The sequence below is a fragment of the Ambystoma mexicanum genome, chromosome 7p (genome assembly GCF_040938575.1).
Source record: "Ambystoma mexicanum isolate Mex_15411 chromosome 7p, UKY_AmexF1_1, whole genome shotgun sequence".
Lineage (NCBI taxonomy): Eukaryota > Metazoa > Chordata > Amphibia > Caudata > Ambystomatidae > Ambystoma > Ambystoma mexicanum.
Genome location: NC_090939.1, coordinates 21191115 through 21212204, shown reverse-complemented (window position 1 = coordinate 21212204; position 21090 = coordinate 21191115). Strand labels below are relative to the sequence as shown.

The following is a 21090-nucleotide window of genomic DNA, read 5'->3' as shown; positions in this document are numbered from 1 at the left end:
AATTGGCGTCTGATTGCCAAGGCACGCCCCAGAGTCAATCCAGTCAAGCCAGGCCCTCCACTTCCCTGACTTGTCACCAGTGTGTCTGACCCGGTGTGCACCTGCTCGGTTGGCCTATTTATCAGGAGTGTAGCAGGATACGTGAGGTGGGAAAGAGCCTCCATAACAGTCAGCCTCCATGTCCCTGTCCTGAGGTCCCGCCTCCAATCCCCAATGCCATGTCTTCATCTACCTCCTTGATGAGGTAGGAAAGTCTTGTGCCCAAGGTGGTCTTTCCTGCACCTACTATTCTCGGTCTTCTTTACCACCTCAGTTGGTCCACCAGGTGATTTCCTCACCCAACCTTCTGTCACACCTCCATTGGTCCAGGGTGGGATTCTCTTATTCTGCTCCTTCTTGCTTCTCCTTCAACCTCCTCCTGTCTTTTCACCTCACTCCTTACTCCTAGGGTTCCTTCTCACCCTTCCTCCAGTCTCCTCTCCTTACCAGTTTGGCACTTCCTCTGCACCTCCTTGTCTCCACCAAGCACTCGTTTCTTCACACTTTCAGTGTCACGCTTGTCGGCCTTTGGATGTGCCTCAATAATTGAACATAACGTACCTGCTCCTTCCAAGATATCCCCTCCAATTACGTCCTTAACACAATTGTCCACCACTCCTCTTGAGCTCGACCCTCAACAAAAGCTCCTCTACTTCACCTGTTATTCCACCTCGCCTCACCACTCCCCACACGGCTCTCCCTCGCTAGCACCTTTTTATACTACACCACCTGCAACATCCTATCCGGCACACAGACCACCTTTCTCCAGGCTCGCTACTCACACTCCTCTCCTCTGGCTGTCCCCTCCAGCACTCCGTCTGCTTTTATACTGGGATGGGGATACACGTCTATGCCCTGAATGGCTGGAAGGGTGATGTGATGGCTCTGGGCATGCTCAATAGCAGAAACACTTTGTTCCCTGCACCTGCAGCTGCTGCTTTCTTCCTTGGTTTGCTGTTAGGAGGCCCTCTATTCCCCCCTGTAGTTCATTTAGGCTCTTTTGCATTCAGAAGATTAGTCTCGATATTGGAAACACTCGGGCAAAAGAAGAAGTGGTGAAGTCATTTTTCCTCCATTATTATTAAGGGGGCAAAGAGGAGGAGAGTTGCACTGCCTCCTGTTGTCATATGGGCGAGAGGCAAGATGTCCGGGTCTGTCATCCCTCGGGGCAGCAGGGTTGGAAAGCCCCTCAGTGGGGACTCATCTTCCGCCACAGTCTTCCAGTCCATTAAACGATCATTGTGTCCTAGGGTTTTCTTCTGGAATAGGGGGATTATGGGTCATGCAGTACTATTCCCTGTGGTTAACTCCCCCGGGTCCGGCCCAGGTTTTTCTTCTAACCAAAAGGGGAATTATGTAAAAGCTGCAGTCATTATTTTTACAAAGTCATTTTCTTAAAACATTCAGAGTGGTGTGGCCCAGAAATCCAACACCCTAGGCTATAGGGGACTTCGAGAACCTAGGTTTGGCAGGGCCAGGTCGATGCAAAAATGACGCCCCTGAGGGGAGCCAGAAAGAGGGTTCAGCAGGTCACAAAAGGGGAAATATCTGTACCCCCATTCAATAAACTTTCTTTAAAAATAAAGACTGGTCCAATAAAAGCTGCTACAATTACTTTGGTAGGATCATTTGGAGGTGTAGGCTGTGATCCACAGTTGCACTTCCTCCCACATCACATGCTTACACTACAGCAACCCTTAATTAAGAGAATACACTGGGGGTTAGGGGGCGGGCGGTAAGGAGGGGACATTCTTAAGAAATAATATGGAAAAAACATAAAAATGGTAAAATCCAACTAGACAATTAACACTCCTAGAATATGCGATGTTAATGGTTCTTATACCGCGCACTGTCACCACCTGCGCGGTCCCTTGGCTCCCTGGCGGATCTGTAAACATGAGGGTAACGGGGGGTGTAAGTTAGTAGGACTGAGCGGGAGAAAAACACCAAAAAATGTAAAAGGAGTCAAGTACCCACATTCATCATGGATACCAGATCGAACAGTGAGCCCTTACAATTCACCATTGCAAGGGTAACCCATTTTTTCCTATGAATTCTGGGACTTGTGGTCCCGAATTAAAAATGGGAAAAGCAAAAGTACAAGTTGCAAAATGCAAAGACTAAAATCAGGACTTCAAGACATGCACATGAAATGGGAAATCTTGAAGACTTATGGCATTCAGCAAGTGCATCTTGAAAGCAGAATCTATTCATATACAGTGCATTTGCACCCATAGCTCCGCCTCCTACCGCAAGGGCTACTGACAAGGCCTGTACACTTCGTCCCATGTTTACTCACCATTCAGCGGCTCCACCTTCAGCAGTGGTTCTTGCGAATAGACGTCGTATTGCACAATAGGGTATATATGAGGCAGAATAAAGTGCAGCCCACCCAGCGTGGCACCCAACTGTCTGAGAGTGTACGTCCCGGGTTCTTTGGCCTTGAGGAAGAGAAGGAACAGGAAGTTACTTTACTTTCTTTCAAACAAGGCATACCATTTTCTAGCCTAAGGATTTTCTAGAAAAGCAAAGTATTTTAGCAACTACCGATATCCCATTTCATCATTTGGTTTCTAAGGAATATAGAACAAATCACAAAGTGACAGAATCCAACAGGAAGACTTGTGATCAGCAAGGCAATGGCTGAGAGATGCTCACTTGTGCCCCGAGCAGCAGGGATGGCTAGTGAGAGCCACCTAAGGTTTGGCAGGGGACCTGAGAAAGGCTAGGAAGGAGGCATCTCAACACACTTTCTAAGCTGGAGTTTTAATGCAGTTTCATTGGCTTTTCTAAAAGGCATAGTAATAGAGTTCACAACAAACTCTAAAAGAGTAAATGGGAACATACTAGACATGGAGCTTGCTCTAGACCACTGTTAGTATAAACTAATACCGTGACATAAAAGAGCACTTCAAAGTGTTAGAATGTGCTAATTCCCTTCTACCTTAGAGACGCCCAGCTTGTTTGCTGGACTTCAGGACTTTTAGATTCTAACCTGGAGAGAGTGACCCTTTTTCTCATCTCATGTATTTTTATTATGATTTCGACCATGTGTTTCCTTTATACTTTGGAGTCTGACAAACTCCATAGGCATCATCTTTTACATTGTGTCACACAGCACCTTCAGTGCAGTGGCACAGGGAAGTCTCTTAGATTTCCCAAGGTTTAAATATCTTCTCTGGGATAAACTAATGTTTCCAAGAGCAGAAAAGTGAAATTGACTTTACTTACATTTGTAACTTTCTAGACCCAGCACACACACACACTTAGCATAGGGTGCTGGAGGGGGTTCTTAGTATCCCTTTTGTCTACTTTCTCATGTAACATTTTTGTTACCCTTTCTACAATTAATGGCTGGTGGCAGTGCTTTACTTTTTCCTACCATTGTGCGTTTTTACCGCAGGCTGCGTTGCAGCCACTATAAGACACCCATGGGTGCCCATTTTGCCAAAACGCCCCGGTCGTCTTTTTTCACCATTTCTTGCTGGAAAGGCCCTTCTTGAGATGTACTGTGCGAGCTAAACCAGGTTTGGTCTCTTTGTTCGCTTTGCCTTTGTCGGGATTCACGAGTGAAGCTCGCCTCTGGCTCCAGTGTGTTTGGCAGGGGCAGGAAGTGAGGGCAGTGGCTGAAACTCCCTGTGCTTAATCCCCTTGTTACAGGAATGCACCCAAAGGTATGATCATTTGATATGATCGTTTATTTATATAGCGCCTATACACAATGTGTTTCAAAGCGCTTCAAGGCAAGGGAGGGAACAAGGGAAAATACAACCACATTCTTACAGGCCATGAACAGTAAGGATGTGAAATTAACTATCATACTCGGCCTGACGACATTTCAGATAGTGCAAGAGCTAAGACATAGATAAGGAAGGGAGGGGGAGAGTGGGAAGGACATGGAAACAGACAGGCGACTACCATACTAGAACTGACGACATCTCTGGTAGAGCCAGAGAAAAACAAAAGGTGAGGGAGATGGGTGCAGAAAGGGAGGGGAGGAACAAAACAAGCGACTATCATACTAGGCCTGACGACATTTCAGATAGTGCTGGAGGGGTGGTGGGGAGGAAAAAAACAGTAATGTGAGGGTGGAGGAAACAGACGAGGTTGCTATCATATTAGGTCCAGGGATAAATCTGAAAGAGTAAGTGCATAGAAAAAATTAAGGGGAGGAGAAAGGGAAAGGAGAAGAGCAAAGAGATTAAGCAGTCAACAAGAGTGGAGAAGCAAGCGTGGAGAGCGAATACAAAAGGTGATGGGCCGGCTTGCTGTCCGGCAAGGACAGCCACCCTGCTTTGTGATCGACAGATAGGCTGGAATGAATGGGAGAAACCTGCATAAAAGGCGAGGCTTTTTGGCTTGGAAGGCAGAGTCGACCACTGGACGAAGGAACCCGAAGAAGAATTTGGAACTGACGGCTGCTGCAACTCCTGGACCGTTGGTTTGCAGGGTGATGCCCTGCTGCTGTACTGAAGCTCCAAATTAGCCTCGACTAGAGAAGCCCTGCAAGGACGACTTCTCCCCTTGCGTTGGTGGGACCAATCAACTCCAAAGTAAGCCTGTCTGGACATCCTCTCGGGAACTGGCTGTTCTTCCACTGCTGCTGCTGGGACCGAAGTGCCAGGGAGAGGAACACTAGATTGTGTGTGTTGCTTTTAAGTCGAACCCGAGCGCCAGGAAGATCCTCTGGACTTCTCTAAAGCAGGACTGTCCAAGCCTGAGCCACATCAACAGAGTGCTGGACCCCAGATGTGAGGCAAGTCCAGAGTGGTATCCGAGAACTGCAGTGTTATTTGCTGTTAGACGTGAGGAGCTGAAACACTGAAGAACCGCTGAATTGAAGTTTGCCCATTGCTGCCGCTGACCTTCCCATTGCAGAGCAGGAGTCCCCAGACGACCTCCCTCTTGTCCACACGACTGAGGCTCAGGAACAACAGGATCTGCAGAGCTGTACAGGAACAGAAGGCAGCTGGAACCATTTCTTCTAACCAGAGGTACTGTAAAGTCTAAGAACTTACCTCTTGTTGTGTAGCCTTACTTGCTCTCAGTTGAGACCGGTCTTGGTTACCTTGCTGAGTTGCTAAAGCTTTTCCGCTCACAAGCCTCCCAGCTTGTGGCCCTTCAAGTGTTCTATTGTCTACAAACATTTCTATAAAAAATTGTGCAAGACTTTTTACCCGCCTACAAAGACGATCTTCAGTTCTCCTTGACATTGTGCAATTAACATTGGCTGTCCTGGCTCCCTGAGAGACTCCTCTTTACCTCTGACTTTGTGCTTTGGCTTTTCCCCCAGGAAAGGGTTAATTTACTCTGCACTGGAAGGTTGCAAAAGTACTTACCAGTTTGTGAATTGTTAACCTTTGTTTTATTCCTCTATTCTATCTTTTACACCTAACTCAGTATTGCTCTAAATGTACCAGTGATAAATCAATGTCCACAGTGTCCTACTTATGGAAGTCTCCTCAGGGTGTAGGAAGTGTCTGTGTGCCATCCCCAATGGGCATCATCTGATTTAGAGAAACAGAGTGTTTTGAAGTGTATTGTAAGTGTTATATATTGCTCCATTCTGAAGAAGGCTTATACAACTGACTGAAATAAATTAATAACTGTTTTATCAAGAAACCTTGAGTGTAAGAGTTTATTTGAATAACTGTCATTGTGAAACTGTCACAACATTACTGTTCACATGGACCCCTCTTGAGAGGAGCCTGGCTGCTCGACCACACTACCCACCTGTGTAGTACAGACTTACACCAAAGGTTGGCTCCCTATTGCCAGGAGGTCAATCTTCCCTAACACAAGGCCTGCCCACTCCCACCATTGTTGCCCGTCTCATTTTTCAGTGGACAGATGAGGGAAGCACAGTTTAAAGTACTGGGAGGGAAGTGCACACACCCTTCAGTTACAAGGTGCACCCCCTCCCTCCCAGTAAGAAACACTTGTGTATAGGCGCGTTATAAATGCCACATCATATCATATGGCGCATGTGTTCGTTTTGGTGACAAGGGTGGACTCCTACTCCTCCTGCATAATAATAATAATTTGCATTTATATAGCGCTACGAACCCTCAGGCATCCGAGTGCAGCTTATTACCCACGGTGTGTGGTGCTCATTTATCGACCTCTGAAGGATGAAAGGCAGGTTCGAATCCCTGCAGGGTCAAACTCAATGTCAGCAGGCTCTGCACGGATGTCAAAGCGAGCAATGTACTCATTGTGCTATCTGAATGCCATAGTTCCATGAACGGCAAGCTCCATGAAAATGAGTGAGCCCAACCCTCACACATCTTTCAAAATGTCAAAAGCACACGCTGTGACCATCCATGGATGTGGTGGTGGCTGTTTCCATGCCTAGGGTTGGTCTAAACGTGGGGACTGGACTAATGAAAAGGTCAGAATGAGAGCTTTGAATGGTTAGACCCTCCTTTATTGTAAGTTGAGAGATGCAGCCTATGGCTCTAGGAGAGGTGGACGTCCATGGAAAAGGCATGCATTTAAGTTCTTCCAGGGATAATGGATAAGGAAACGCTACCGACAGGTATAGTTAATCATGGACACTTTCACCGAATATTACATGGAGGTGTATTCATGCCCTACAAAGCACAACACACATGCTTTAAAGTAAGAGTACTTTCTAACAAGTAAAAATGGAAGCAAAGGCAGATCGGATGCCACGTAAAATATAATCAAACACAAGCACTTTAAGGCAGATTCTCTCTTTCACTCCATTTATTTCAACGGGATACCCCTGCTTTCCTGTTTTTGAGGCAGTCCGGACTTTGCTTCCCTTTTGCTCATCGTTGTGGGTAAACAGACTCGTTCCCAAGATGGTCAGTACTAAGAAACGGCTTCTCTTTCGGGATTCCTGTATTTTGCTCACACCACCTTACATTGCAGTGCAATGGGGATTCTCTGGATTTTCTTAACTTTTGCTAAGAAGCTTTTTTGGTTACTTTTTTTATGTGCCCAAGAAAAGCTGCTGGCAGCAACAACATCTTCTCTGGTTTTGATTTTACTCCTGCACGTTCGTGTTTACCGTGAATGGCTACTAAAGGTGGCTGTGACACTAGGTTTTATGCTTGCTCTTTGCCCTTCCTCCTGCCTTCTCAGGTCCGGAAATGCCTTATAAGGTCATGCTCTTGCCCAGGGAAGCTGCTGCTTTCGCGGACTAGTCAGAATTTGTGTGTGAGCCAAAGGGAGGGTGGCTGGGACTGTCCCGTCCCAGTCCACATCCCTTGGTGCCAGAGAATCTGCTGCTGGGCGGATGTGGAACCAGTAGTTGCTGCTTGAATGTGGCAGATCCTTTCCATTGGTGGGCTTGGACTTGCTTCCAGATTGAATTTTGGATAAGAAAAGGACTCCTGGAGCCATTTCTTCAGAACTATGTTGGAGCCAAGATTCCTGCAAAGAAGAGCAACAGTTGATGACCGAGGACTTCTTCAGTGGACCAGCAACGTTTGCAGTTGTTGGCCTGGTGAATCCCTGCTTCTCAGCCCAATCTCCGAAGACACCAGTCCGTCTTTCAGCCCATGGACTAGTGGGACCAACTAGTATCGACACCTACTGAGGTTGCATGTTCCAAGAGTCTTCTGAAGTGTTGCAGGACTGCCCAGTGTACTGAACTGTTCCCTCGTGTGCTCCCAGGCTGCAATTGTCGCCGTTTCGCGTTAAGCCTCTGAACTTTGGTGGTCGCCAGCTTGTACCATAAATCACCTTCTTCCGACATTTCAGCGTCCTAGCATCAAAAGAAGGCTGAGTTGGAGCTGCTTCTCTTACTGCGTCTGGAAGACTGCCTGCAAGTGGTGACAATCGCTGGAACTAATCTTCATCCATCCTGTGCAGTGTTCTGAAAGGGTCTGCACCATGACAGTCTGCATTCTTCAACGTTCTGGTATTGCATCTTGCAGTTGGACCAGAAATGAAGAAGCACTAACCTGCAACTCCTGGGCACCCCATCTGAATAATGGATGAAGATAGTGTGCCCAGCGGTTCCTGGATACTCCACAGCATGACATGGGAAAATAGGAGTCTGGGGAGTAAGTAAACAAATGTGTTCCTCCTCCTGAGCCCCCTGCCCATCCTCCATAGTGTAGCATTGGGATCAAAGCCCATTATCCCAAAATCCCTCTGTGCTTACCTTTGGTCATCGAATCTGGGGCAATTATCCTATCCCTGGGCTAGCCTTGGGGCAGAGATTGAGATGATTATTCGCCTGCCTTTGGACAAACCCTTCTGAATACTTTCAAATAGTTTGGAAGTGTTTTAAAATCACAGCCACACACCCATTGTATCGTTTGTGAGAAAGCCTTCCCTGGAGAAACCTGTATAGGAACCTGTGGCTTTTGAGGAGTAGGCCCCCTTCATCTTGAGGCTGAGCTTCTTAAGTGAAAGGGAATCCTGCTTGTGATTGGTTCTATTCATGTTAACTGCATCTGAGTACTTACCCGACGTACCTGGCTAATTATCAATGATGCAATGTAAGTGAATCTATTGGTTAATATTTATAATTGTGATGTGGTTTTGTGTGATAATGCTACCAGCCACTTTCCTTTCTCAGGCCTAATAAATAATTCTATTTATATACATTGACTGTCTAAGCGGAACTGTGTTATTCTTTGTTACCTATGAGACCCTAGACCACCCTCACTCCCTTCTGAGACTAAGCCTTCTGTGACGAATTCTGAGATATCGTTGCTGCTTTTGATGGGGCGGGAAGCACCTTTCCATGAGAACAGGGAGGTGAATCCGCTGGCAGAGTGTGCTCCTGGGGCTGGTACTCGGAAGTAAGATCTCAAGGGGAGGAAAATCCCCATTGCGAGCAGTGATTATCGCTGGAGAATGTGGTACCCACTTTGACCCTCCCCCACCTCTCCTTTGCTACCTTTCCTACCACCCAATCGTGTACCCCCATGCATTCTTGCTATCCAGGGACCCCTGGGAAGGAAAAGAGAAGGTGTGTGGTGATAGTACTGGGATGAGGAAGCGGGCAAGAGCGATGAAGATTAGGCAAACCAAGGCACACATTCTAGTCTCTAGAGCAATCTGATGTCGTTCAAAACGAGCGAGGGAAGAGAACGATGGAGTCTTCATCTTGGCACGGACCGAGATAGCATCAGATTATACGCAAAGGTCAGAGTAGCAGACTGTCGAGGAGAGAAACGTCCATGAGAACCCCGCAAAGCAGGGAGCTTACAGAAGAGAAGGAAGTACTCTTGCCAGTAACCGGGGATGCTGGAGCGCAGAGAAACCACTGTAGCACTGCTGGAGAGACCGGTGGGAGATCAGAGAAGGCTCCGGGGATCCAGAGAACCTGCAGAATACCCAAGAACAACCGGAGGTCAATGGCCCAGAACCGAAAGGTACTAGGGTACTAAGCCCAGGGTTGGGAGACTCAAAGGGTGCAAGAAACGTTAAGAAAAGTATGGACTGACCTACGTGAATATTCACCAAGACAAAGTAACAAGGTGAAGGGCGTCTGGGCACCACACTGGGAGTAAGACATCCCTAACAGCACTAAAAAGAAATACAAACATAAAAGAGTTAGACACAGAACTTGGCAGGAGAGAAAAACCAAAGCTTTGGGTCCGGTTGAAAGCCGATAAAGAGAACCGAGTAAAAGTATTGAGTACCCCATTTTGCAGCAGAGTGGACCAAGTGGGTACTGAAAGGAGGGTCTGGGAACGGTTGCAAAATAGTGCAAAATGGGAGGGCGATCAAAATCCCTTTATCCTCATGGTAGTGCCAGAGAGCCTGGGACCCTCAACACAGCGTGGGAAAGGCATCCAGTCTGTTCTTAGTCACAGTACCTGGAAGCTGGGTATGGGACCCTCAACAGCTTGGGAAAAGAGCTTCTAGGCGATTCCTATTCATCACTGCAACAGGAAGCCAGATTGTCTCAACAGGGTCTGGGACCCCTTTCCTTTCAACCAGGAGTAGAGCGACACTTTCCGAACCCTAAAGAGACAAAGGGAAGGGAAACAACCCCTTTGAACTTTGTGGAATCTTGTTTGGAGCACCTTTTTATTTTTTTTATTTTCCTTTAATGGCGAACTATAAAGCAGGGCTGCAGGTGGCCAGCCATGAGATATTTTCCCTTCTCACCTTATATTAAGTTTAGTTTGTGAGGCATAGGTTAGGGTTTGGACACAGGACCTCCTGACAGACAGTTTCATTAGTTACTTTTGTTGAGGTAGGGAAACCCCTGTTAGAGGTTGGGCTAGATAGGATTTCCTCCAAACCCCCTTTTTTAATTAATACACGTCTTTGCCAATCAACATCCCACCCTTGTGTCACAGCCTCACACTTCACTGCTCTTACATGTAAGCTTGATTGGGTTTTGGCTAAACTTGGAAACTCCCCTGTTCGGCACAACTGAAGTGGCGGCATAAAATCTACAATCCAGGGGTGATTTTAGAAATCCATCTCAACACATCCTACAATACCTTGGTTAATTTTTAACAGAACGGGTAGGGAACAAGTTACTTACCTGTAACTGTTCTCCAGCATGGGTCTGGTATGGATTCAAATGCTAATGAATATTCCCCGTCAGGCTGGGAATCCACGGTAAAAAAAAAATCAGTATCAGTTTAGTTTCTGATCTGTCCGTCTTAGTAGTAACCAATCACTGGTCTCTGGGTCATACTGGCCCCAGCCAATGACTGCCCTCTCCCTAAGCCCCGCCCCTGGCAGCCATCCTCAGATTTGGTAGCACGTAAAGTGGCAGTATGACCAAGTGAAGAGCCGCAGAGGGGAGGGAGGGAGGGATTGCATGTGAATCCATGCTGGAGAACAACAGTTACAGGTAAGTAACTTGTTCATTCTCCAGAATGGGGTCTGGCATGGATTCACATGCTCATGAATATAAGAATACATAGTATTACACACATGCACAACCACGGGAGGTGGCAAGGCTCAACATTAAGCATTACATAAAACTCAATATTAAGCATCTCTTACCTCCTCCTCACCAGGCTCACCTTAAGCGAACAGGTTGCGGCTCTCGGACGGCCGGGCAACGGTCGGTTTGCCAACCAATGATAGTGCATGATGCAGCCGGAGAGCCATTTGGAAATGGAAGCCTTCGAGAAAGCCTTCCCTTGGTTCACAGGTCCAAAGTTCACAAACAGCTGTGATGTCTTCTGAAAACACTTCGCTCGGTCCACGTAGAACTTCAGCGTTCTAGCTACATCGCGCAAGTGCAAAGTCCTCTCGGCCGGCGACGAAGGCGAAAGAAAAAGACTGGTAACACCAAGGGCTTGTTGAGATGGAAGTCCGACGGCACCTTGGGCATGAAGGAGGGGTGCGTCCTCAGCACCACCCTCGTCTCATGGAAAGTCAAGTATGGAGGCTTGCAGGAAAGGGCCTGAATCTCTCCCACGCGTCATGCAGAGGTGATGGCCACAAGGAACGCTGTCCTCCACGACAAACTTCAACAGAGCTGAATGCAAGGGCTCGAATGGCGGGCCCATGAGCCTGGTCAGCACCACGTTGAGTTCCCACGCCGGGCTGGAGCCTTCACCGGCGGGAATGATCGGAACAGTCCTTTCATAAACTCCTTTACCAGGCGATGAGACCTCAGGGACGACCGTCCTGCAGTTCTGGTGTATTGGGAAATCACTGCCAGATTTATCTTGATGGAAGCGTGAGCTATTCCAGGTTTGGCCAGCGACAGTAAGTTCAGTAGCACTTTAGGGGCTGTAATCCGTGGAGGGTTAATCTTCTGTGCACCAGACAGAGAACCTCTTCCACTTGTGTCCGTAGCACTTGAGAGTTGAGGATGCCCTGGCCTTTGCAAGAACCTCTCTGCAGTCAGGCGGGATATCGTACCCTCCAAACTCTAGTGCTGCAGGAGCCAGGCCTGCAAGTTCAGCGACTCCGGGTCGTGATGAAGAATGGCGCCTCCTTGTCTGGAGAGAAGATCTGCATCCGTCAACAGTTTGACTGGTGGGGACGTTGACAAGTCCAGAAGGTCCGGGAACCATATCTGTCTCGGCCACCTCAGTGTGACGAGGATCATCCTGCACCGGGACCTCTTGAGTTGGTTAATGAGCCCGAGCAGCAACGGCAAAGGCGGGAACGCATACAGGAACAGGCCGTCCCAGGGGAACGAGAAAGCATCGCCCATGCTCCTCGGCTGGGGGAACCTGCTGGCGAACCTCTGGCACTTGGATTTCGTCGTCGTCGCAAACAGGTCGATTTGGGGTTTGCCCCATCGCCGGAAGATTTGATCCACTTGATCCTGGCGTAGTTCCTACTAGTGGCAAGAGCACAGCTCCCTACTGAGTGAGTCGGCGATGGCGTTTTTTATCCCTGCTAGATGAAAAGGCACCAGAAACATCCCCTGGGCAACAGCCCAGTGCCACAGATCCTGGGCTTCCTTGGACAGGGCTGGGGATCTGGTTCCTCCCTGCTTCCGGCTGTAGAACATTGTGGTGGTGTTGTCGGTGAAGATCCTCACCACCTTGCCCTTGAGGGACGGGAGGAATGACTTGAGGGCCCAGAACACTGCTCGGAGCTCCAGTATATTGGTGTGAAGCGGCCTCTCCTCTGGGAGCCACAGGCCTCTCGCGTGAAGATCTCCAGTGTGCGCTCCCCACCACTCCAGGGAGGCATCTGTCGTCACCGTCACCTGGTATACTGGGGTCTGAAAGTCCGTGCCCGCAGCGAGAGGCGCGTGTTCCCCACCATCAAATTGCCTGGCGGAATACTTCGTTGAGTGAGATCTTATCCTCGAAGCTGACCGTCGCTTGCGTCCAATGAGCGTCGAGGAACTCCTGCAGAGGACGCATCCGAAGCCTGCATAGGCGCACCAGATAGATGCAAGAGGACATCATCCCGAGAAGGGACTTGATGGACCTCACTCTGGCCACGTCCGTGGCCAGTAGACGCTGTACCTTGCTCAGGATGGCCCGCGTGCTTTCCTCCGACGGCGAGGCCAACTGCGCTACTGTATCGACTGTTTCGAGCTTGGCTCCCAGAAACAGCGCGTCCTGCGACGGAACCAGTTGGAATTTGGGGAAGTTGATGGAGAATCCCAGGTCCGTGAGCAGCCGGACGGTCTTTGCTGTGTGTTCGACGGCGAGTTCCCTTGTCCCTGCTCGGATGCAGGCGCAGCCGCGCCGCCACTGGTGCTAGGCACTTGGTGAACACCCTGGGCGCCGACTTCAATCCGAATGGGAGGGCCTTGAACTGGTAGTGCCGCCCTTGGACTACGAACCTAAGAAACTTCCGGTGTCCTTTTAAGATGGGGATGTGAAAGTACGCATCCTCCAGATCCAACAACGATAGGAAGTCGCCTTCCTCCAGCTGTCCCAGCACGTGCTGGAGGGTTACGATCCGGAACTTCTGTGCCTTGATGTATTTGTTTAGCCGATGCAAGTCCAGGATGGGACGCCAACCTCCTGTCTTCTTTCTGACGAGGAAGTATCTTGAGTATACTCCGGAGCCCCGGAGCCTCTTTGGGACGAGCTCGATGGCTCCTTTCTTGAGCATCGCCCTTACCTCTAACAGTAGTTGAGGGATGTGGTTTTCCTTCATGGCCACGGGCGGAATTCGGCGGCACTTCTTTAGAAATTCCAGAGTGTGCCCGTGGGCCAGGGCATCCAGCACCTAACGGTTACTGGAGATGGACTCCCACATGCTGACGAACTTTGTCAGCTGGCCTCCCACCGGGGTGCTTCGGTGGGGGCCCGACGCAGCGGCCGGTTCAGTCTTGCTTGGGAGCAGCCTTGCCGCCTTGGCCTCCATGGAGACGACGGCGAGATCCACCCAACTTGCCTCGTCCCCTGAAGGCTTCTTGCGACGAGGAGCGGGCCGCCTGACGGTAGGTCGAGGAGCCATCGCTGAATCCTTTGGAGGCACCTTGCTTGCCTCCAGAGATCCGAAAGGGCAGCCGCCGTTGCTGCAGAACTCCCAAGGCTCGAGCCGTCTCCGTGTCGGTCTTGATGGCCTGCAGCGACTCATCCACAGTCTTTTCAAACAGATTGTTCCCGTCGAAGGGCATGTCAAAAACCTTGGCTTGCACGTCATGGCGGAAATCCGTCGCCTTGAGCCTCTCCCGCCATCTAAGGCAAACGCTGTTGCCCAACTGGCGGAAACTGGTGTCGGCAATATCTGTGGCCACAGTTATGGCGTGGTCCGACGCCACCTCACCCTCCTGTATGATCGCCAGGGCCTCTGCCCACTTGTCGTCCGGGAGGAAGTCCAACAGGGGGGCGATCTTGTACCACAATTCCCTGTCGTAGCAGGCCACAATCGCTAGGGCGTTGGCCGCCTTAATCGTCATTGCCGCCGAGATGACTCGTCCCACAGCGTCCAGCTTCTTTCCCTTGCCGTCCGGTGGGGAAGTTGAGGATGGAGCCGATGCCCCCCCGGCTTTCTTCTTAGCCGTCGCTGAGACGACCGAATCCGGGGTCGGCTGCGCCCTAAGGCACAACGGGGCGGCGTCAGGGACACGGTACTTCTTCTCGTACCGGTCCCTCTTGGCAGGTGTCGTGGACGGGTTCTTGAGGAGGGCAAGTCCCTCGTCCCAGATGTCATCCAGCAATGGCACCGCGAGGACCATTTTCCTATTGGCCTCGCGCCGTTGGTAGAGGAAGCCTTCCTTCTCCTCAGGGCAGAGCTGAAAAAGCTTGGATGCCCTGGCAATTATGGCATGGAAGGAGCCAATCTCGTTTGGGGGGTGACGCCCGAGGAATCGGAGACGGGAGGCCAGTCCCGTCGTCATCCGTCCCCGTGTCGTCCCTCAGGATCGGGGAAGGCGAGAAAGACTGAGAAGGCCGTGACAGCTGAAGGGGCACTGGATGAATTCTCCTCTTGTTCGGAGGGCTTCCCGACGGACCCGGTACAGCTGGGTCGTCCGTCGGGGGTAGGGGCAGTCTCGTTCTCATCTCCGTGCATAGGGCTTGGATTGCCGTCAAAATGGCCGCCAAGTTGTCCTGCGGCTCGGGTTGCGCCAGGAACAACGGTTGTTCCTCCACGGGAACCTCGTTGTCGTTGCCACCCTCGCTCTCGTCGTCCCCCTCCTCGGGATTCCTCCCGTGGGGCTGGGCCTCTTCCAAATTCTTGTCCAGCTCCTCCTCGGAGGTTGTGTCCGTGTCTGTAACGGTCACAGGCCCCCCCCTCTTTTTCCACCGGGGTCTTCACCGGGGTCTTCACGGAGGTCTTCTTGATGGGCTTAAAAGAGGATTCCCTCCACGGAGGCAGGGAAACTCTGGGCCCCGAGGTCACCTCCACTGGGATAGCCTCCACATGCTTCGTCAGGGCCGCAGCGACTCCCTCGATAGAGGCCTTAGCCAGGTGGATCATGGCCTTCGCCGCCCTGGGCGTGCTTGAGGCCTTCACCTTAGGGGGGAGGGTCACCGCCTCGCTCCACCTCGGCTGGTTCCTTCAAGATCAACCGGGGCCTCTCCAGAAGCTTAGCCAGGTTCTCGGATTTTCTCTTCCCCCGAGCCAGGGCATTGGCTTGCGGTGGATGGCGTCGGTGAAGGTGCGCCCTTCCTGGTAGCCGAGGAGCCCGACGGTTTGGCGCTCCCGGTGGCCGCGGACTTGTGGTGCTTTGCCTTCTGTTGGACCTCCGTCGCTGGGGCGTCCTCACAGGACTTAGAAGACCGCTCAGACGACTTCTTCTCACCTGCTGGGCTCTTGCCTTCCAGCCAGTTGGAGAGGCGGGTCCGGCGATCCCTCATAGTCCGGTCCGACATGTTCATGCAAAACGCACAGTCCTTCTCCACGTGCGTTTTGTCCTCGTGGAGGCAATAAAGGCATTTCGAATGGTCGTCCTCCTTGAACACATTTTGTAGGTTGCATCCAGGGCAGATCCTGAACAGTTTGCCGGGAGTCGAGCTTCCCTTCTCCTGGGACATGTTCTTCTCGTCCAAGAGGTAGGCCTCAAACTTCTGGAATCCTCCAAGAAGCGTAACTCGACGAAAACTTCACCCTTGAGGGGCGTAGATAAATCCGAAACGAGTCCCTGTTGATCGGAAGTAGAAACGGTGGAGCTTGAGGTTCGATTAAACCGAAAAATGAGATCAATCTCTCTGAAAAAGCGCAAAACGCAGTAAAAGCTCGAGAGCTATAGCACGAGGACTCCCAACACTTGAGCGTGCTGTAAGAATCTGAGGATGGCTGCCAGGGGCGGGGCTTAGGGAGAGGGCAGTCATTGGCTGGGGGCAGTATGACTCAGAGACCAGTGATTGGTTACTACTAAAAAAGACAGATCAGAAACGAAACTGATACTGATTTTTTTCTTTACCGAGGATTCCCAGCCTGACGACGGGGAATATTCAGGAGCATGTGAATCCATGCCAGACCCCATGCTGGAGAAGAAAGATTTTGCTTCAACATCTCAGTGAGTGAAGTGGTTTCCACAAGACAGTGGTCCATAAGTAGTTCCAATCCCTTCCTAAATTCTGGGATGAAGTTGCCTCAGGCCTACGGGTTCCCTCCCTGCTGCAATAACTAGTTTTCACCGGTCCTTCCTGCTGAACTCTCATTCCTCCTCTCACCTCAACATAGCATGGCCAAACACAAACTCTTCAAAACGTTGTTCTTCTGCCCCAGAAAATAAGCCACCAAATGTCCAGGATTGCCCGAACACAGGCTGAAGCCCCTCAGGAATCCAACATTATATTGTGTACCAACTTACAAATCTGCAACCCAATTAACACTGTAGGACATATCCACCTCGAACAGAAATGCACCAATGCCATGGTTTGCCTATATAGATTCCTATAGGACATCCAGTTTCTATGCTTATTTTCGAAGCCGGTCCTGACTTGGTGGTCGGTAATGCGTTCTGCATTACTTCCCTTGACTGTTTTGCTAATTCTTATTGAGTAACTGACTAGTCCCCAAGACTATCAGTACCGAGAGAATGTCTCTCTTGGAATTATTGTATTTTCACTATTGCACCCATCACCTTACAGTGAAGTGCAGTGGGGATATTTTGCATCCTTGTAAAGTGTTAACCAACGGCTTTTTGGTTACTTTGACAATGTGCCTAAAACAAGAACACACAGGTGCCAAAGCCCCTCTATTTTCTTCCCTAGGCTCCCAACAAACATTTGGAATGAGTTGCATGTCAGAAATCTGAATTTGCCAAGTGTGTAAAGGCTCCCTGAAAGCCGAGCAACGCAACTGTATTGGCTTTGGGCTTCCTATTTATGTCAAGGTTACCAATGGATTTTTTTACCAAAACCCTAGACTTGCGCTTCTGTGCAAGGTGCTTAAGGGCACAAAGCCTGTCTATTGCCTTCCAGTGTCCTGGTGAGCCAAGGCATGTAGACACCATACCCAAAGCCACAGCGTGACAAGCCCTTCTGCTTACTCCCCTACGCCCAAGCGGCCAGGTTCCATATACAGGGAAAATGGAAGGAAAGATGGGGACATTTAACTGAGGGAGGGATTTCAATGATTAATTCCTTGGCAGCAGAAGCCCCGGTCCGGCGTCCTGGAGGTTCCAGAGTCCTGCTAGGACCTTTACTCCTATTGAGTGTAGCACTTCAAAACAGGGCAATGCAGGCAGTCACCGCTGAGCGTTCTAAACAAAAAATGATCCAACCCAGCTAAAACAGCACCACAAAAGTAGGGTGTCCCCAGAAAGATATTCAATATTACACACACAGATATGAGGTCTGGGGTTTGACCGCTTTCAGGATGTAAATGGAGGCTCTTTCGGAGGGCAAGGGCCTGGGTCTTCAACAACAAAGGGCTCCACCCATCACACACCCTTCCTTCACTTTGCCCTGGTGCAAAATGCAGTTTCCTGTCACTAAGGAGGTGCCATCCCTCCAAAGGAAGGAACATGAGAGCGAGATTGGTCTTATATAAATGTAGTGTCTTTTTATGATATGATAGATTATATATAGTGACGAATCACTGGTATTTGTCCCTTCTCCCAAGATAGGAGCCTCCCCCTTTGAGGTTAGGGAGGCGAGCCCACCCAGCAAGACCCTTCCTAGGGGCCTTGGCAAGTGGGACCTCACTGGAGGAGACTCCCCTTAGGGGACAAGGATTCCTGTTCATGTGAGGAACTCCCGAAGCCACACACCATAGTAGCACATATGGGATTATCTGCTGCGAAGAATGTGAGTTCTGGATATTTGGCTGAAGGCAATGCTGAAACAAACCAGCCTGAACAGATGAGTGGAGTATCAAGGAGAAGCAGCCCCCCCCCCCCGCCCTCTAATCCCCCTGACGTGATCGTGCCTTGGAAATGTGGACCTGCGACGAGCTGTGGATCCTGGGACCTTTGAGAAAGAAGAGAACACCAGTTTGATAAGTCGGATGTCTGGCGTATCCAGCAACAGAGAAACCGCTTTGAAACAGGCGAGTGGAATCATGTAGCAGATGATGGCGGAACCACACCCATATCGTTTGGGAAGGATACCAAATGAACCACAGGGTCAGTCGCTTCGCCAATGCAACGGGTTGGTGGTAGATTTCCTTCTTCGGCTGGGGCCTCTCTCTCTCAAACAGCCTCCCTGCCTCTCTGAAACTCGAGGAGAACCATCTCTGGTTCCGGAAGCACCTCAAGACCTTCCTCTTTGCTTCTGCCTTCTCTCTTCATCTCCCCTGCTGATTTCCTGTCTGATACCGCACTGGTCACCTGGCTACCCTCCGATTTCGGGCCCAGGTCCTTACCCGCCCAGTTGCACACCCGCACTGCCTCCCGGCAACCCTTGCACCTGGGTCTGTATCTGTAACCCTACAGTCCCCCTACCTGCACTTTTGCACACCTGTCAGTACTTACCCTTGCACCTGCCACCTGCTGGCAGCACTTCTGGTTATTGTTTTGATCCCATGGATAGAACTGCCCCCTCCCCTTTCCCCTGGCCCTTTTCCACTCCCTTTTCCCCTGGCACTAAGATCGTTGTCCTCCCTCTGTTCCCCCTTCCTTGCCTCGTTGGGCCTTGCAACACTTGTGTATAGGCACGTTACAAATGCCATATCATATCAAAACCATCAGAGAAGGGAATGCAAACTACTTCCCAAGGCATCACTCATACACGGCAGCAGCCAGAAAGGAAGACGAGAACGGGACACCGGCGAAACCGAGGAACGAGAAGGCAAACATCAAAGAGGAACACCCGAACGAAAGCCATTCCCTGCAACGTTTCCCTGCATACAGAGACCGAGCGAAGTGGGAACATTATACAGAGGGAGAAGCTTGTCCCTGTAATAACGACGAGACATATATATAAGTGTTGAACTGGAACTGTGCAAGGCATATAAAGAGAACAGCGAATAACCATGTGTGGGAAGCAGATAAGGACTAGGAACAAAGACCAGTGAAAGAAGGGAAAATACACTACGAGTACAAAGGTGAAGAATGGAGACGGTATGGCATAACATCCTGTCATAGAGGAGATAAGACCATCAAGTGAACAAGACAGTAAAAGAACCTAGGAGGGGAGCAATACCAAATCCAAGCTGAGAAAGCCTGGTTTAATGGACAGAGGTCTATGAGCTTAAACAAGAGTGTGAAAAGCATCACAAGGAAAGGTGTCACCAACATCACTAAAGAGAGTACAAGACCCAAGAATATTGTGAAGAGTTACAAGAATGAATCAAGGAGATATCCAGAGACTATTATACAGTGAAAGAGACAGTCGGATAAAAAGGCTAACAGAAAACAGAATACCAGGGCAATTGAGCCATTCTCCGGGCATCAGTTGGTTGTACCAGCAGTAGGGTTAGGTAGAATTAGATTTGGATGGAGGAAATGTTTTTCTTTTCGACTTCCTGACGACAAACAAGCACCTTTACTTGCTTTAGGTAGGTAGGGAAACCCTACTAGCATTAGAGAAAGCTAGGTCTTCTTAGAAGTGTATTAAAAGCAGTGTCAGAATGTCCTTAACGTGTCAACACCTTCTTCTGATCCGCCATAATATATATTACTTGATCAAACCCTAGGCTTGTGCAAAGGGATTAAAGACACAGCCTGTGACTTGGCAGTGGTCCGATTCATGTTATGGTATCTTGCATTTCTATAGCGCCTCCTGCCATAGTGTTGGGAAAGATTTCTCTGTTGGCAACTTTCCCTCCAAAGAACCTAGGGGACCCCCAATCTTTTGCTTTGTTTTTGAACCTGTTCAGACTTTTTGAGGGGGGGAAGAGTAAAGCCTTCAGCTTCACATCCCCTTCCTTTTGCTAATTTGTTGGAGGAAAACTGATCAGTCCACCAGACTACCATTACTGGGACTTTTACCTTTCAGTACCTTTTTAACCTTGCACACAGCATCTTACAAGGCAATGGGGATACTTTAGTATCACCCTAGCTTTTTACACTCTGAATGTATGGTTTCATTTATATGTGCTGTGACAAATCTGGACTCTTTTCCCCCTCCCCCTCTTTAGGGATAGAGAGAGAGGTGAGCCCGCACAGCAAGACCCTCCCTAAGGGTCTGGGAAAGTGGGACCTTACTTGGAGTGACTCCCCTCTCGGGGACAAGGACTCACATTCCTGTAAAGAACTTTCGGTCTATAGTACGTTATCTGCCTACCTGGGAATTGGAAAATATGTTCCTTCTGTTTTCGACTCTCCCAATAGTGGCATTTCTCCAATCTCTTTGGCTTCAGGTAATGTTCAATCTTACCTTAACTCCACAGTTAAAGAGCAGTGACACAGCCCTTTTGTTTGTGATGTACATAAAAGAACGAAGAACTTGAAATGGAGGAAAGAGAATGCCATCCACCGGTGAATCTGACAGGATGTCGTCCTGGAGGGGAGAGCTAAGCTAGACTCACGGAGCCGGCGGTAGCCTGGAGAGCAAGCAAATCGCTAGACTAACACCAGAAGGCTGGCATCCTGACCGGGCAAAAATCCAAGGTTGACATCAAGACAGGCAGTACAGCGATTGTCTCGCCTGGTGACACGTTCATGCCTGGGGCCAGTCAAACGACGCCAACAACAGACCGCAGCAGAGAGTCCGGATCCACGATCTCCGCAAGAGAAGTGTGTTAGCTGGAGAGTAGCGGAAGGGAAGTGAACGCTCCCAACGAGGGAAAGCCGTGGAGAGAGGTGAAATGTGATATCCGAAGCTAGGAAAG

General features: G+C 49.8%; 1 protein-coding gene across 1 annotated transcript in view; it reads right to left on the bottom strand.

Moving 5' to 3' along the window:
* The window catches only part of TRAPPC10 (trafficking protein particle complex subunit 10), a 1566314-nt gene that overhangs the window by 469489 nt on the left and 1075735 nt on the right, over nt 1–21090 (bottom strand). Inside the window, exon 15 of the mRNA XM_069635677.1 lies at nt 2339–2480. Coding sequence (XP_069491778.1) covers nt 2339–2480 — 142 coding nt within the window. The remainder of the gene's footprint in view (nt 1–2338; nt 2481–21090) is intronic.